General features: G+C 36.3%; 1 protein-coding gene across 8 annotated transcripts in view; it reads left to right on the forward strand.

The window, feature by feature from the left end:
• The window catches only part of Akap6 (A-kinase anchoring protein 6), a 577,020-nt gene that overhangs the window by 288,516 nt on the left and 271,701 nt on the right, over positions 1-16,803 (forward strand). For all 8 annotated transcript variants that reach the window (XM_033765130.1, XM_033765126.1, XM_033765127.1 and 5 more), the window contains one exon: positions 6,439-6,690. In XM_033765130.1, coding sequence (XP_033621021.1) covers positions 6,439-6,690 — 252 coding nt within the window. The remainder of the gene's footprint in view (positions 1-6,438; positions 6,691-16,803) is intronic.

Genomic DNA, 16,803 nt, shown 5'->3' on the forward strand with positions numbered 1-16,803 from the left:
TTTTTTTTTTTTTTTTTTTTTTTTACTGCATCAATTTTGTTCCCTATTATTGGTCTGCTTAGGAGTTTTATTTCTTTTTGGTTCAATTTTGGTAAGTCATGTGTGTCTAGGGTTTTATCCATTTCTTCTGGTTCTCCAGTTTATTGGAATATAAATTTTCAAATTAGTTGAAATCTTCTAGATTTCAGTGCTGTCTAAAGTCACCCAATGTGAGATGATAAGATATTATAGCATGTAGATTAATCTTAGTAGTCCATGTAAGAAAAAGATAAGTAATGAAAGGGAATAAAAGGACTATAAGGAAGTGGAGCTGAGAGATAGAAATAAGGCAGGAGCAGGATGAGATTGTAAATGGAAGATAAAAGTAGTAATAGGGAAATTATATCCAACTGTTGAACTGACAGTTGGGCAGGGTTAGATAATGCTAACCATTGATGCAGACAAATGTGACTAAACAACGTACAACATTACGCACAATCAATAGCAGAAAATTTACATATATAGTCATATCCATAAATGCACACATATACAAAGGCCTAACAATCAGAAAATCTAACAGAAAAAAAAGAAGAGGACAAATAATTACCCTGTTTTTTTTGTTGTTGTTGTTGTTGTTTTGTTTTTATGTTTTTTTGGTTTTGGTTTTGGTTAGGGTGAATGTTTGAAGTGAGCCTAACTATTCTTTCGTCTTTAGTGATCTTGACTGCTGATAGGTCTCTGGTACCTCTCTTTCTGGTAGGGAGCAACAACCAGCTCCCAAAGGACTTTCTGCCTCAGGCCCTGCTATTTGCTCCTCTTTGTTGCCTCTCTGGGACTCCAGTGTCTTCCCTTTACAGCTATGTGCCCTAGTTTTGCTGAGCCTTTCTCTAGCCTCAACCTTACACAGGAGCCAGTACACATACCCCACACTCCTGTGCACTGGTCTGTTGGCTTTTCTTTTTTCTTTTTTTTTTTTTTACTCCTAGTACTTTTGGATCTCAGCAAGCCTCCTCTTTGCATGTTTGTTTGTTTGTTTTTTAAATCTGACCCATGAGTTTATTGGTTTCTGGGGGCTCTGCAGAAAATAGCTTCTTTTGGCACTATTCTAAAGTTATTTTCCTGTCCCCACTGATTTCATGCCCTAGTTATTTAGCAGTGTCTCTAGCCCAAGAATTAAGAAGTGTTTGGAACTTGGTGGGAGAAATCTCACTGTTATGAATTTAAAGACTTCTGTGGGTTGGCAAGAGAGTGTTCAGGCCCACCTATACTGAATTCTATAGCGTTAGGGACTTGGTAAGAGAAAGCATAGTAAAAGCACGCTATGTGTAGAATGCACTGGTGTCATCCCAGAGAGAATCTTTTATCTACTTTGACCTCATAGATCACAGCTCCTGTGTTTCTTGCTGTCTTCCAGATACCAGAGTGCCTGGTTCTTGGTTTCTGAGCAGAACCATGACTTTGCTGCTATCTATCCCTGGGGCTTATGTTGCTATTCCAGCCTGTACCTTCTGAGCATTTTTCTAGCCAGCAGTGTTCTTGGTGCTTTGCTGCAGAGAGGCTCTCTGATAAATATTTCTCTGACTGAACCTATCTCCCAGTGGGAGAAGAGCTATGCCCAAGGCACACTGGGTGGTGATATTAGGCTGGGTGTTACACTCAACTTCTAATTTAAGAAGAATTTGAATGTTTCCTAAGATGATATGTTGGCCAAACCTGGATTGAAAACTGCTGGTATCAAGAAGCAAACCTAATTATTCTAAACACCTCAGTTACTGGATTTCAACTGTTGGCCTTGTCCTTCAAATTGCTTTCCCTCATCTGGGTTTTCTTTCACCCCCTGTAGCTTGTCCCTATGAACTTTAAACATCATTTTTCTTTTCTTTCTGGTGTTTATTTTTTAGACAGGGTTTCACTATGTAATCCAGGAATCCCTGAATTTACTGCATAACTCAGACTGTCCTTGAACTCATGATCCTTCTGCCTCAGCCTCTTGAATGCTGGGGTTACAGGCATGGGCCAGTGAACCAAACTGAGACTCTGACCTCTTATTATTTGTGTAAATCGTTGTGTAACAGAATTGACTGTTTTTGGTGTACATTTTTACAAATTTTAACTCGTGTAGCTTTGTATCATCACCTCTACTACCAAGATATAGAACAGTTTCACCTTCCTCAGAAAAAAACTTTTCTGTGTTATCAGTCATAGTTATTTCCTTTCCACTCCCAGTCCCTGATAGCTACTACATAGTGATTCTTCATCACTATAGGTTTGTCTCTTGAGAATGTAATGTAAATAGAATTGTACATGTGTGGCCTTTTGAGACTTGCTTCTTCCACTTATGTAAAACTTTGATATTTATCCAAATTGTTGCATGTATCAGTAGTTTGTGTTTTGAAGTTGCTGCATATTGTACATGTAGATGGAAACGATCTTTCTCCACTGTGTGTTCCTGCTACCATGATGTACAGTGCTGCCACAGGCCTAAATCAACAGGTTAAGTGGCCATAGCCAAATAAATCTTTCCTCCTTATAAATTACTCATCTCAGGAGTTTTGTCACAGCAGTAAGCTGATGAAAATGATGACCAACTTCTTGGTAACCACTAATTATTTAAAGTGAACCTAGGAAAACAATCCTGTAGTCAGAGAGACACTTCACATATAGAAATAAAGAAATTCTCTAGGAATGAATCTACCTTCTGTTGATGATAAAATCTTCATAAATTATATGAAAGAGAATCCTATTGTCTAATAATATTCATAAAAAAGTTAGATATAGTAGCTCTTATCGGTCCATAACAATATATAGCAGGTCAGCTCCAAGCTTGTGAAGGTTAACCAAGATTTTCTTGGTATCTTTGGACCACCTCCCTTTGTTCTACCTTTTCATTCCCAAAGTTCTGCAACTCCTTGTTCCTAGATGTGGCTTAAAAAAGACAGGGGTTGTCTTAAGGGCAAGAGTCTGAATCTAGAGTCTTGAGACTGAGAGAAGTCTGGACAAGTAGATCTTTCCATGGTCCCATCGTCCAAGGTGAGGCATACTTGGAAATCAGGAAAGACATCCAAAAGTCAGAGAAGAAAAGTCTGGCCAAGACAGCATTGGGAAGAGGGTCCAAAACTGGTAGGAACATAAGGAAGAATTATATGTGAGCAGGAAAAATGGGACAATTTCACACTTAGTCTGTGAAAAGTAAGTTTTCAAAAATAATTTGCTTTTAGAAGATGAACTGATGGATCTAATTTTCTCTCCTACCACTGCTGGATAAGTTTCCATGGCTATCACTCATATAATCTTCACTATTTTTATGTCACTCTTGGACTTACTACCTCTTTAGATTCAGTTTTCTTCTTACTACCACCCTTTCCTCTCAAAATTGGAAAGAATTTGAAATAAACCATTAATATTTGTTGAGTTCAAATTTTACTGTCTGTATCATTGTGATGTCATTGCTTTTTTAAGTGTTTTAAAACTGCAAGTTGTGAAATAAAAGTTTTTTATCTGCTGTTAATAATCTCAGTAGGAACATGAGGATAAATATTTTATGGATAGGTAGGTAGGTAAGTAAGTAGACAGACAATCTCCAATTTTTAAGGGATTGCTTCTTTTTATAATTCTAAAAAACCAATTCCCTTCTTAAATTACTACTTAGTTTCCACTGAGGATCACTACAGTGTCTGTAAATCTGTTACTCACTGAGCAGGTTGGTCATGTGATCTGAGGTCTAATTTCCAGTTACCATCTGTTCAAGTCATATGTGCAATGAGTCTGAACACCAGTCATTCCTTACACACATCAGTTAGGCTGGCCTAACATGCCTGCCCCCTGCTTCTACTTCACCTTGTTAATCAAGTGCCTGCAGGAACTCCAACACCTCAGGTCTCTTAAAGCCTTTTAATTCCAAAAAGTTCCTGCTGAGAGGCAGCCAGTCAACAAATTGTTTTTAAAATAGATAATATCTGGTTATCTGAGTGAATAAACATAAACAGAAGTCCATAATCTTCAGCTTGTTTCATAAAAATGTCCAACAAATGGTAATTGTTAAGGGGCCAAGGATCAGGATCCTCAAACTAATTATTCTGTAAATATTTGTTCAACATTTATGAAGAAGGGCAAATAAAACATTTTTATTATTAAATTAATGTATAGCTCAGAATTACTCAGTTGTCTTCTCTAAACAAATCTCTCATCAGATGTTCAAAGCAAAATCCATATTGGGGGAAGGGTCACACGCATACCACAAACATCTATAGCCTTTATTGTACAGTTTGTGAGTTCATATTGCTTTTGTCAAATTAGACAACTGGTGGCAGAGCAGAGGGCATAAAAATAAATTAATTAATAGAGTCCAGAATGTTGTAACATGCTATGTATTATTTACTTTCAAAATTAACAGGGACTGCATATATACATTGACAAAATATTCAAGAGAGGGAGGTCACTTGTGAGGAAGATGTTTTCTCCCCATCAGAATTTATCTGCTTCTGTAGAACTGGGCCAATTTACCATTCTTTTCCTCTCCTAATTAAGTAAGGAGTTGAGTTAAATGCCACCAATGATTATTTAGTGTCCCTACTAGATTGTTTTTCCTGGATAGTTACCTGACAATATTGACCCATGACCTAGCTCTGGCTACATTTCTAGATTATGAAAGAGCCAAATCATGTGTAAGAGGAACAGATCACATGTATTTTGGCATGACTTTCATGGTGCCAAGGCTATATATAACTTTTTGTACTTAATTTATGAGAGTGGTGTAGGTGAGAGATGCCTATGCTGCTATTCTAGGTAGTATAAAGATTGCCCAAACATTCTTCTCTCCTAGATGGTGTATTTTGCATCTGTAGGATCAAAGTGACACCCAAGAGATAGGGACTAACAAATCTGAGTTATGAAATCAAGAGTGTGAGGAAGTGGAAACATTGCCAAGAGAGTAAAATGAGCACCATAGAAATTGTGCTTGGGGAATGGTATATGAGAAAAAGGGGTAAAGAGACTAGTGGACTGGGTCAGGTAGACGAGCACCTGAAGTAGAAAAGAAGAGTGAAAGAGTTGGGACAGATGGCTAATGACATAAAAGACTTTCTGATGTGGTTGTGCAAATGGATGTAAAGGTCCAGAGGAGAGGGATGCTGTGAAAATCCTAGGATTATGGAGTGAAGAACATTTGAGGTAGGGTGTTGAATTACTTAAGATAATGGTATGCTTAGTATGGAGAGAGAAAATGTAAACCAGATATATTCTTCAGTTTAATGTACTGGAGTTTTAAAAGCTTTTCCTTGAAAAATATGTAATGGAATTACATGATATCAGGTTTCTGACATAGAAAGACTGTTTTGACACTGATGGTAGGTCTCAGAACTCAGATGCTATCTTGAAATTTTAACCTTAACAAAAATCATACCTGAAAGCATCATTTAAAAAAAAATCACTGATGCACAACTAAAAATGTGAAGCTGAGCATTTTTGGCTGCTTCCTCCATTGTTTTGAAACCTAATGGTCTCTTCAATTGCCCAAGTAAATACTACCATTGATGCCAATCATTTCATTCCTCTGGCCTGACAGCACAATGGAAATTTGGGAACTTGTAAAAATAAATGACATGTCAGATACAAATCTGTCTACTAATATGTGTGAAGGAGATTGGAAGTGTGATTCAGTAATGTTTTGTTTAGGACTTTAACAAAACTCAAAGGTAATATAATAAAATTGTGTGATTGTTCCTGGAAGGTGAGCTTGTAAATGCTTGACTGAATAATGAATGAAAGGATTGATACTTGCAAAAGCAAAACAATAACAACAACAACAAAAAAAACTCAACAGATTTTGTCTCTTGTCTATGAAGTTTTATAGCTTTGTTTCTGAAAACTGATTTTGCTTGCAAAAGATAGGTTGGAAATTTAGGTATCCATTTTGGACTTAGGTATTAACATTGTAGCCTGTGGGAGAGTGATAACTGCCTCTTAGGTTGAAGACCTCAGACTTCATTGAAACTAGCTGGGAGGGCCTATGAAGCACATATTCTTTCTAACCTATCTTTATTGAATATCTGAAAGATATTTCTATCCTGAAATACTGTGTGCCATAAAGCTCACCACTACCAAATACCACAGCTCTTGATTCCCTTGCCAGAATACTAAATGAATAGCACAAAACATAATGGGAGAGTGGATGGGTGAGGTGAACCTCTTCCCTTGGTAGAACTTTGCATTTAGATATCTTAAATAATAGTGAGATTTTTATAGGTTGGGAAAAGATCAACTCATTTGCATGTATGGAATGCCCAGTACACAAAAATATGGCATATAGCAGCAACAACAACAACAACAACAAAGGTCAGGTATTCAATATGTGCTGCTGCTGGCCCTGTTTGGTATAAGGTAAAAGAATGACTTTTTTTTACCCTGCTCTTTACCTCTAAGTAAAGGCAACTAATTCTTACATATTTTTCTTTACTGCAGGACATTTGTGAAGATATTTCTGACCATGTTGAGCAAATCCATGCCCTCCTTGAAACAGAGTTCTCTCTCAAACTGCTGTCTTACTCTGTCAATGTGATTGTGGACATCCATGCTGTGCAACTCCTCTGGCACCAGCTTCGAGTCTCTGTGTTAGTTCTGAGAGAGCGCATTCTGCAAGGACTGCAGGACGCTAATGGCAACTACACCAGGCAGACTGACATTCTGCAAGCTTTCTCTGAAGAGACAAAGGAGGTGAGTGTTTTCTTTGAAGTCAAATTATAACATGTGAGGGTGTTTTCAATTTAGAGCTGCAAAATAGAAATTTGTTGTAAGTAAATAAGCAGCCCCTGAGCAGGGTTTTGAATCTAGGTATAGTGACTGGATGAGGCATTAATTAATTCATGCTTTGTTGTTTGCACAGATACTGTCTATAGTTGTTAGTGTTAACCTGCTTTCCTCTTGACCCTTCAAATATTTAATACCTATTTATTGAGCACTTCCTAGATATAAGTACTAGGTGCTAAGAATATAGTGGTAATCAAAACCTAGTCATTATCTTCAGGGAGCTTCAGGAATAGTGGTGAATGGAAACAAGCTTTAAGTTCAAACTGTGGTAAGTTGAAATGATGCAGTTGGAGGACAGAGGATGGTACACATAACTGACACAGGAATTCCAAAAAAAGTGAGATAACCTGATACCTGAGAGGCAAAATTGGACAAGGGAATAAGAGCAGAAAATGTTCTACACAGACAGAATGGCATGATCAGAGACTTAGAGGTAAAAGAGAGTGACAGGTTCAGAGGTAGGTTAGGACTGGATCAGAAACCTGAGGAACAGGCAAGAATTGGGCTAACAGGTAAGCAGAGGTAAGATTGTGAAGATAAAAAACTTTTAAAACCATAGTAAGAGAGTTGAATCTTATTTCAAGCACAAAAGAAGTGTTTGTTCATGTGTTAGCCATGATTAGATTCACACTTTAGAAAAATCATTTCAGATGCAGTGAATTAAATGAACTTTAGAATGTTATACAGATAATTTATTTTATTGTTAATGTTTATTGTTATTGTTATTCTTGATAAATAATTTCTAAAAGGAAATTATATTGCAGCATTCTAGGGAGACGAGTTAGGAAAGCTCTTGTGACAAATTCGCTGCTGGACCTGCAAGTCTTTGGGACTCAAAATCGACTTTACTCCCCTGTAACCCTGTGACAGTATGTTTTCAGTTAGCTCTCCCTGTTATTTTGGCAGTGGGGAGGTGATGCAGCAGTAGAGTAATCATAGGATAAATATATTTGGGTTATATGTTAGTTCCTAGAGCCATTCCCCTGCCACATTGAGGCCCTAGAGCAGTGTTGAAAACCTTTCAGAGACCAAGTGCCCAAACTGCAACCCAAAACCCTCTTATTTATCGTAAAGTTTCAACATTGCAATTACATATGAATACTGAGGTTTTAGTTTAGGAAAAACAACTCATATATCAAAAGAAAAACATAATAACAGAGCTTTCAGTGATATAGACACCTCACTGTGGCACAAATGCCACAGGTTTACTACCATTGCTAGAAGGCTCCATGGTTGTGGGATTGCAAAAAATCTTAAACTGACCAACTGTGCTCTAAATCTGCTATCCAAGAGGATATACACTGTAAGACTTAAGTCTCACTTTTACTCCTGGAGCATGAACAGCCAAGAGGCTTCCACGATGCTGGGCTCAGAAGCTCAGCGAGGCTCCAGGAGCTAGTCACACAGCGAGAGTCACCCAGGAAGGAACACACCAGGCAAGTTGGCAAATAGACCTTTATTAGTCTGGCCACACGGCACTCCCCAAGCCAAGTAGCTCAGAGAGGCGGCCAGCTCAGAAACAGAGGCCATTTTATATTGGGCTGAAGGGGGGTTTACACTTAAAACTTACAGGAAGAGGACAAAAGGCAAAGAGTCAGTTGATCTGAGCTAGTGGTCGTCACGTACTAATGATCAGCAGAGTGATTATCCATTGTTCCATTTACAACCTAGATCATCATAAAGTTCAGAACATTCAGACTACAGGCATGCAAGGAGTGGTGTGACCTGCGTTGGGTCTCTGTGTTCATTACAGTTTCCACCTAGTTTCCCAGCTACTCCAAAACAGCCACCTAACAATTCACAATTAATCATTAGTTATCCTATAAGGGATGGGGGGAGCGACAGTCTCTAGGTCATTCGCTGGTCAATATGGAGTCGCTCTGGTTCAGCCAGGCTCCCACAACACTAATGGAAATCAGAGATGAGGAGGGTTTGTATTCTAAAGAGATCTTTCTTTATACCTTCCCACTTGCTGTTGCTAGAAGGGGCATTAAAATCATTGATTCTTACCAATTCATTTTACACATTTCTTTGTTCTACAAATATTCATTGACCACCAGTTCTTTGCTATAGGAAGTGGTGATGTAGCAGTTCTGTAGGATTTACTACTATCATTATTATTATTGTTTTGCAGAATACATTTGTCACACACTTATTTGAATTTGTATCATTCATAAAGAGGCAGCTCAAGAAATGATGAAATGCCACTGAGGCTAACTATTTTCACAGCTGTGTAATGAGTTTCTGTTGAGTAGCATCCGTTAGGATTCTCACAATGTAAACTCAACAAGTATGGATTTGATTTAAAGCAGTTTAACGTGTTTATGTTTGAAGTCCGTCTTTACTATAGTAGAGATATAAGAATATATTATATGAAGGGCAGAGGAAGAGTGGATTTTCAGTCATCTGTTTTGTGGATATTTTATATGAATTGAAGTTCTGTCCCCATTATCATAGTTCCTGAAACTGGATTTCTGTTTGTTTTCTGTAATTCTAGTGTGACTCCATGAGAAATAAGACTGCTTAGTTTTATTTGTTTCTCCCAACACACCAGAGTTGTGGAAAACAGCAATAGGATTAGGATAAAATTCTCAACTGTGAAAAGATTTCAGCTGTGAAAAATTTGTAGAATGAAAAGTGAAATGGCAAGATAAAAGCACAGATAAACAAGAATAGTAGATGTCCTTCCACTGAAAGGGAATTCATTTTTCTATCTTCAGAAGTAAGCTAAACTTTGGGACAACATTAAGGAGTAAGTTTGAAGCCTGTGCAAGTAGCAAGTTCTCCTGTCTTTGAAAAAACAAAATATATTCATTTCAGCCTTTACTTAAATATGGATCAGACCATATCTAATACATAAGTTGAAAAATGCCTTACTGAAATAATTAAGCCAACCAACCAAATAAAAACACTTTAAGCACAGTTCAAAACTGTATAAAATATGTGTTGCAGTTTTCTATATTCAAGACACTGACATAGTACTTTATATTTGTTTCATGTAGTAGGAAGCTAAAGGGTATTAAGAATACTTTTATTTTATAGATGAAAACGTGAATTTAAGTGTGGTTAAGTAAATGATTAAAGAAGTGAATCTAGGAATAATTAGATACTTATTCTATTTTATTTTTCTCATTGAGTTTATTGGTACATTTTAGGTATACAGTACAGTTACATTCATTATTGGGATCTTGTACCTTTACATGACTGGTCTTGGTTCTCATTTTTTCCCCTTGCCCTGCCCTCCCTTCACCCCCTCCTCCCCTCTCCATTTACAAACACTTTATTTTCATTTTCTCATATTTTTTTCTTTTCCCTTATTACCTCTCCCTACCCTTCCCATTTTCCCTACACCTTTAGCCCGTTTCTTCCTCTTTCACATGGTCAATTATCTCATTAGGATGTTATGTGCTATTACAGTTTTTCACACCAGAGAAACTGTTTGGTATGTACACATGTGTGACTTACTTATTTCAATTAGGAGTACATCCTCAATATGTATCCATTTTCCTATAAATGAACCTAATTTCTTATTCTTTATGGCTGAGTAGTATTCCATTTAATAGAAAAACCATAGCTTCTTTATCCAGTTTCCAACTGATGGGCAAATGGGCTGTTTCCAAGTTTTAGCTATTACAAACTGTGCTGCTATAAACATAGGTGTGCATTTATCACTGTGATATGATTCTTTTAATTCTTTTGGAAAGATACCCAGCAGAGGGATGGCTGGATCAAATGGAACCTCTAGTCCCAGCTCTTTGAGGTATCTTCATATTGATTTCCATAGTGGTTGCACCAGTCTGCACTCCCACCAACAATGGAGAAGTGTTCCTTTCTCTCCGAAACCCTGCCAACATTTGTTATTGTTTGATTTGTTGATAGCAGCCATTCTTTGTGGGGTGAGGTGGAATCTCAGTGTTGTTTTCATCTGCATCTCTCAAATGACCAGTGATGTGGAACATTTTTTCATATATTTACTTGCTGCTTTTACTTCTTTGTCTGAGAAATGTCTGTTCATTTCAGATGCCCATTTTTGAATCAGGTCTTTATATTTGGGGGGCTGATTGTTTTGAGTACTTTATATATTCTAGATGAGCCCTTTGTCTGAGGAGCAGCTGGTAAAAATTTTTTCCCACATTGTAGGTTGTCTCTTAGCTCTGTTGGTGGTTTCTTTTGCAGTGCAGAAACTTTTTAATAAGATGAGATCCTGGTTGTTGATTCTTTGTGCTAGTTCCCATGCTACTGAGGATTTGTTCATAAAGTCTTCTCCTATGCCAATGTCTTCCAGAGTTCTGCCTAACTTATCCTCCAGCAAGTTTAGTGTTTCTTTTTTTAATATTTAGATCTTTAGTCCACTTCAATTTTAGTTTAGTGCATGGTGAAAGATAAGGGTCTAGTTTTAACCTTTGGCAGGTTGAGATCCAGTTTTTCCAACACCATTTGTTAAAGAGACTATCTTGCCTCCTGTGAGGATGGTTGGCTCCTTTGTCAAAGATGAGGTAGCTGAGTACATCTGCAGTTGTTTTTGTGTCTTCCAGTCTGTTCCACTGATCCTCAGGTCTGTTTCTTTGACAGTACCATGTTGTTTTTACCATGGTAGCTTTCTAGTATAGTTTTGAATTGGGAATTGTTATACCCACTGCCATATGTCTGTTGCCTAGGATGGCTTTTGCTATTCTAGGTCTCTTCTGGTTCCAAATGAATTTTTGGATGTTTTTTTTCTATTTCTGTGAAATATAGTGTTGAAATTTCAATTGGCATTGCATTGAATCTGTATAGCAGTTTTGGTAGTATGGCCCTTTTCACTATGTTGATGCTTCCTACCCAGGAGCAGGGGATATCTTTCCATTTTCTTATATCCTCCTCGATTTCTTTTTTCAGAGTGCTGTAGTTTTCAGAGTAGAGGTTATTTTGCTTCTTTTGTTAGATTGATTGCTAGATACTTCATTTTTTTGGATGCTATTGTGAAAGGAATTGTTTCCCTAATTTTTCTCTCAGTAAGTCTGTTATTTGTGTACAAGAAGGCTATTGATTTTTGAATGTTGACCTAGTATCCAGCTACCCTGTTAAAAGTGTCAATTAAGTCTGGAAGTCTTTTAGTGCGATTTTTTTGGTCTTCAATGTAGAGTATCATATCATCAGCAAATAATGACAGTTTAACTTCTTCCTTTCCTATCTTTATTGCTTTAATTTCTTTCTCTTATCTAATTGCTGTGGCTAATGTTTCCAGAACTATACTGAAGAGGAGTGATGATAGTGAGCATCCTTGTCTTGTTCCTGATTTTAATGTGAAGGTTTTCAGTTTGTGGCCATTTAATAAGACGTTGGCTGTTGGTTTTTCATAGAGAGCCTTTATTAAGTGGAGATATAGACCATCTACTCCAATTTTTTGCAGGGTTTTTATCATGAATGGGTGTTGAATTTTGTCAAATGCTTTTTCTGGATCTATGAAGAGGATCATATGGTTTTTGTCCTTGACTCTGTTAATATAGTGTATTACATTTTATTGACTTACACATGTTGAACCATCCTTGCATCCCCGGAGTAAATCCGACTTGGTCAGCATGTATGATCTTCTTGATGATCCTCTGTATTCTCTTTGCTAGTATCTTATTCAGGACTTTTGCATCTATATTCATTAAGGAGATTGGCCTGTAGTTCTCTTTTTTAGTTGGATATTTCCCTGGTTTGATAACCAAAGTGATACTTGCTTCCAGGAATGAATTTGGAAGTATTGCTTCCCTTTCAATTTCATTGAAAAGTTTAAAGAGTAGTGGCAGTAGTTCTTCTCTATATATCTTGTAAAATTCAGCAGTGAATCCATCACAACCTGGACTTTCTTTGTTGGTAAATTTTTAATTACATTTTCAATTTCATTGATTGTAGTTGGGGTATTTAAAATGTTAGTATCTTCTCATTCAACATTGGTAATTCATAAGTATCTAGAAATCTGTCCATTTCTTCTGTATTTTCCATTTTATTAGAGTACAGGTTCTCAAAGTAGGTATTGACTATCCTCTGGATTTCTGTTGGATCTGTTGTGACTTTACCTTTTTCATTTCTATTTGCATGGATCTGAACTTTTTCTTTCCTTTTTTTGATAAGGTTAGCTAAGGATTTATCAATTTTATTTATTCTTTCAAAAAACCAACTCTTTGATTCATTTATTCTTTGTATCATTTTCTTAGTTTCCATTGCATTGATTTCTGTGCTAATGTTTATAATTTCCTCTCTTGTACGAGCTTTGGGTTTTTCTTGCTCTTATTTTGCTGGGAGTCTGAGATTCATTGTTAGGTTGTTTATTTGAGCTTGCTCTTTTTTCCTAGTCTGGGCATTGAATGCTATGAATTTTCCATGTAGAACTGCTTTCATTGTGTCCCATAGATTCCTGTATGTTGTATTGGCATTATCATTTATTTGTAAAAAATGTCTAATTTCTTCTGTGACCCATTGATTGTTCAGGAGAGTGTTGTTCAATTTCCATGTGTTTGTGAAGTTCCTACAGTTTCTTATGATATTGATCTGCTTGATTGCGCTATGATCTGATAATATACAGGGGATAACTTTGATTCCTTTGCATTTATTCAAACATGTTCTGTGAGCTAGTATGTGGTATATTTTGGAGAATGACCCATGTACAGCAGAAAAGAATGTATATTCTGATTTTGTGGGGTGGAACATTCTATAGACATCTATTAAGTCCATATGTTCAAAGGCTTGGTTCAGTTCTAGTATTTCATTGTTGATTTTTGGCCTAGATGATCTGTCTATTTGTGATAGTGGGGTATTTAGATCCCCTGCTACAATTGTATTAGTGCTTATTTGGTTTTTCATGTTACTTAATATTTATTTTATATAGGTGGGGGCATTAATATTTGGTGCATATATGTTTATGATTGTCATCTCTCCCTTTTGAATTGTTCACTTTACAAGGATGTAGTGGCCTTCTTTGTCTCTCTTGATCAGTTTTGGTTTGAAATGTACTTTGTGTGTGAATAAGATTGCTACCCCTGCTTTTTTCTGGCCTCCTGTCTTGTGGGAAATTGTTTTCACTTTCAGTCTGTGGGCTTCTTTTTGCACTAGTTGTGTTTCTAGTATACAACGTATTTTTGGATTTTGCTTCTTCATCCATTCTGCCAGTCTATTTGTCTTGATTGGTGAATTGAGGCCATTGACATTGATGGTTATAACTGATATGTACTGACTTATTATTGTCATGTTATTGTCCTTTTGTTGACTCTTTTTACTTATTCCCCCTCTCTTTTTAGTTTCTTGCCTTTCCTATTTGATTTGGTCTGTTGGACCTCATGGTGTTGTGACTTTCATTGTCTTTTTCTAGGATATTGCTTAGAATTCCTTGTAGTGCTGGTTTGGTATTCATGAAGTTTCTCAAGTGTTCTTTGTCATGGAAATATCTTATTTCCCCATCCATTTTTTTTCTTTAAATTTTATTGAGTTTATTGGTACATTTAAGGGATACAGTACAGTTACATTCACTGTTGGGATGATGTACCTCTACATGGCAAGTCTTGATTCTCATTTTTTCCCCTTACCTCTGCCCTCCCTTCACCCCCTCCTCCCCTCCCCATCTACAAACACTTTATTTTCATCTTTTCATTCTCTCACATTTTTTTCTTTTCCCTTTTTGTTCTTCCCCTACGCATCACACCTTCCCTACACCTTTAGCTCCTTTCTTCAAATTTCTAAATGTCAGTAATCTTATTAGAATCTTATGCATTGTTGCAGAATATTCACACCAGGGAAACTATTTGGTATTTACACATGTGTGACTTATTTATTTCACTTAGGAGTATATCTTCAATATGTATCCATTTTCCTATGAATGAATCTATTCTCTCGCTCTTTATGGCTGAGTAATATTCCATTTTATAGAAAAACCACAACTTCTTTATCCAGTTTCCAACGGTTTCCCCATCCATTGTGAAAGAGAGTTTTGTAGGATACATCAGTCTAGGTTGGAGGTTGTTTTCTTTTAGGACTTGAAATATCTCACTCCAGGCTCTCCTTGACCTAAGGGTTTGTGTTGAAAAGTCTGTTGTGATTTTGATGGGCTTCCCTTTGCATGTGATTTGTTCCTTTTCTCTTACTGCTTATATATTTTGTTTTTCTTTTGGGTTTCTGGGGTCTTGATTGTATTATTAGTATATGTCTAGGTGTCTATATGTCTATATCGGTCCTTCCGGGACACTCAGAGTGTTTGGTGCATTCCTCCAGTAGCACTTTGTCATGGGCTTGTCAAGAGAAAGTGGACTACATAAAGTTTAGCTCCAGATTGTATTAATCTCTTTGCCTCCTATGGCACCTAATTTATATTGCTATGTATAAATGTCTGAGATGTTGAATTAAATTTAAAAATGCAAGTTACCACTGTTTTAAGCATGTAAAAAGGAAATACCACTTTAGGTGGGTGGCCTGGGAATTAATCGTAGAGATTGAAATATTTGAGTCACAATTTTAGCCTGTATAAAATGGAAATTATTAAGAATTATTACTATGATATAAAAATATTGAAAGATTTTTGTATGTTTTTCCTTTTGTCCATCTGAAGTAAAACTTTGCCTTGCATTTACCCTTTGTACTTGCTCTTTTCAGTCCACTCCTGCTTTGTGGGATGCATTCATAGTTACAGAACCCTAACATGGTAGAACAGAAAGGAATCTGAGTCTAGTTTAGTTCATCTGGTATAAGAACTTAGGGTGTATGGCATTCTGGTAAGAAGACTGTGACTTTATATTAGGAATTAAAATGTAATAAACACCATGGAGTGAGATTAAGAGAGTTAAGGTGACAGAGGGAAATACAATTTTTAAAAAATTATACTTGTTATATTTAAAACAAGGCAATTCTAACTCTCATCTCAGTAAGAGTACCAGATTAGAGCACAAAAATGACTGTTAAGTAGCAATGGATGCTGTTATACTCAGGCATTTAAGAAAGAGAACTAAAATTATAAGTATTAAATTTTGTGTTCAGTTAATGACAAAATGTACTACAGTGACAGAAAGATCTAGGAAAGCATTAGAACTAGGCTTTAATTATAAAAATGGGGCAGGGGATTTAGCTCAGTCATTCCACTGCCTGCTTCAAATAATAAAAATGTTGTGGTGAAGGGGCTTTCTTGATGTCTGAGACAAGATGGAAGGCAGTAATAAAGTGAATAAATTACTCATCAGCAAAGTGAATGAATTACCACCTCCCTAAAATATAACCTTCATCCAAAAAGCTGTTTCATAACATATTAAATGGAGGTATATTTGAGTGGAGACATTTGTAGGCAGCTCTGACACAGCTATCTGCACTAACAATTAAATATATTTCTGAAACTGAAAAGTCAGTAAAACCAATATATGCTCATCCCATAATTCCATACCCATTGAGACTTTATTGGTTACTAATATCAGAAAAATATTTAAAGAAATAGTCTAGAAAAAAGCAATGGGATTAAAAATATTAATATTACTCAGCAATTTTTTTTTTTTTGTACCAGGGATTAAACTTGGGTCCTTGTGCTTGTAAGACAGGTGGCAGAACCACTGAGCTAAATCCCCAGCCCACCAATCTTTTAAATAGTACAATGCTTTATTCATCAGCTGTGGCAAACTTCAGTGAACTTTCTTTTCTTAAAATTGTCTCCATATGATGAAAGACTATTGTGTCTTTGCTTATTTTTTTTCAGGGTAGATCTTTTTTTGAATATTAAAAAGTATGAGTATAAAATAGTTATCCTTGATAAAAACTACTTAGCTGAAATAGTAGGCCTGCCTGGGAACAGAATTAGAGAGGTCTACTGTTGAATGTTAAGTGCTTTTGAATATGGTATTTTCTTTTCTAAACTATGAACTGGCCAGAGATCTCTGAAGATTTAAGAAAAGCCAGTCATACATTATTTTTGAGATATATTCATATGTTCATCTTATATGTATATTCAATATATTCTTCTGACACTATTATTATTTTGCTCGGGATCAAAATCAGGGCCTTGCACATATTAGGCAAGTACTT

The sequence above is a fragment of the Fukomys damarensis genome, unplaced genomic scaffold (genome assembly GCF_012274545.1).
Source record: "Fukomys damarensis isolate Sample0158 unplaced genomic scaffold, DMR_v1.0_HiC HiC_scaffold_17, whole genome shotgun sequence".
NCBI classification, from domain to species: Eukaryota; Metazoa; Chordata; class Mammalia; order Rodentia; family Bathyergidae; genus Fukomys; species Fukomys damarensis.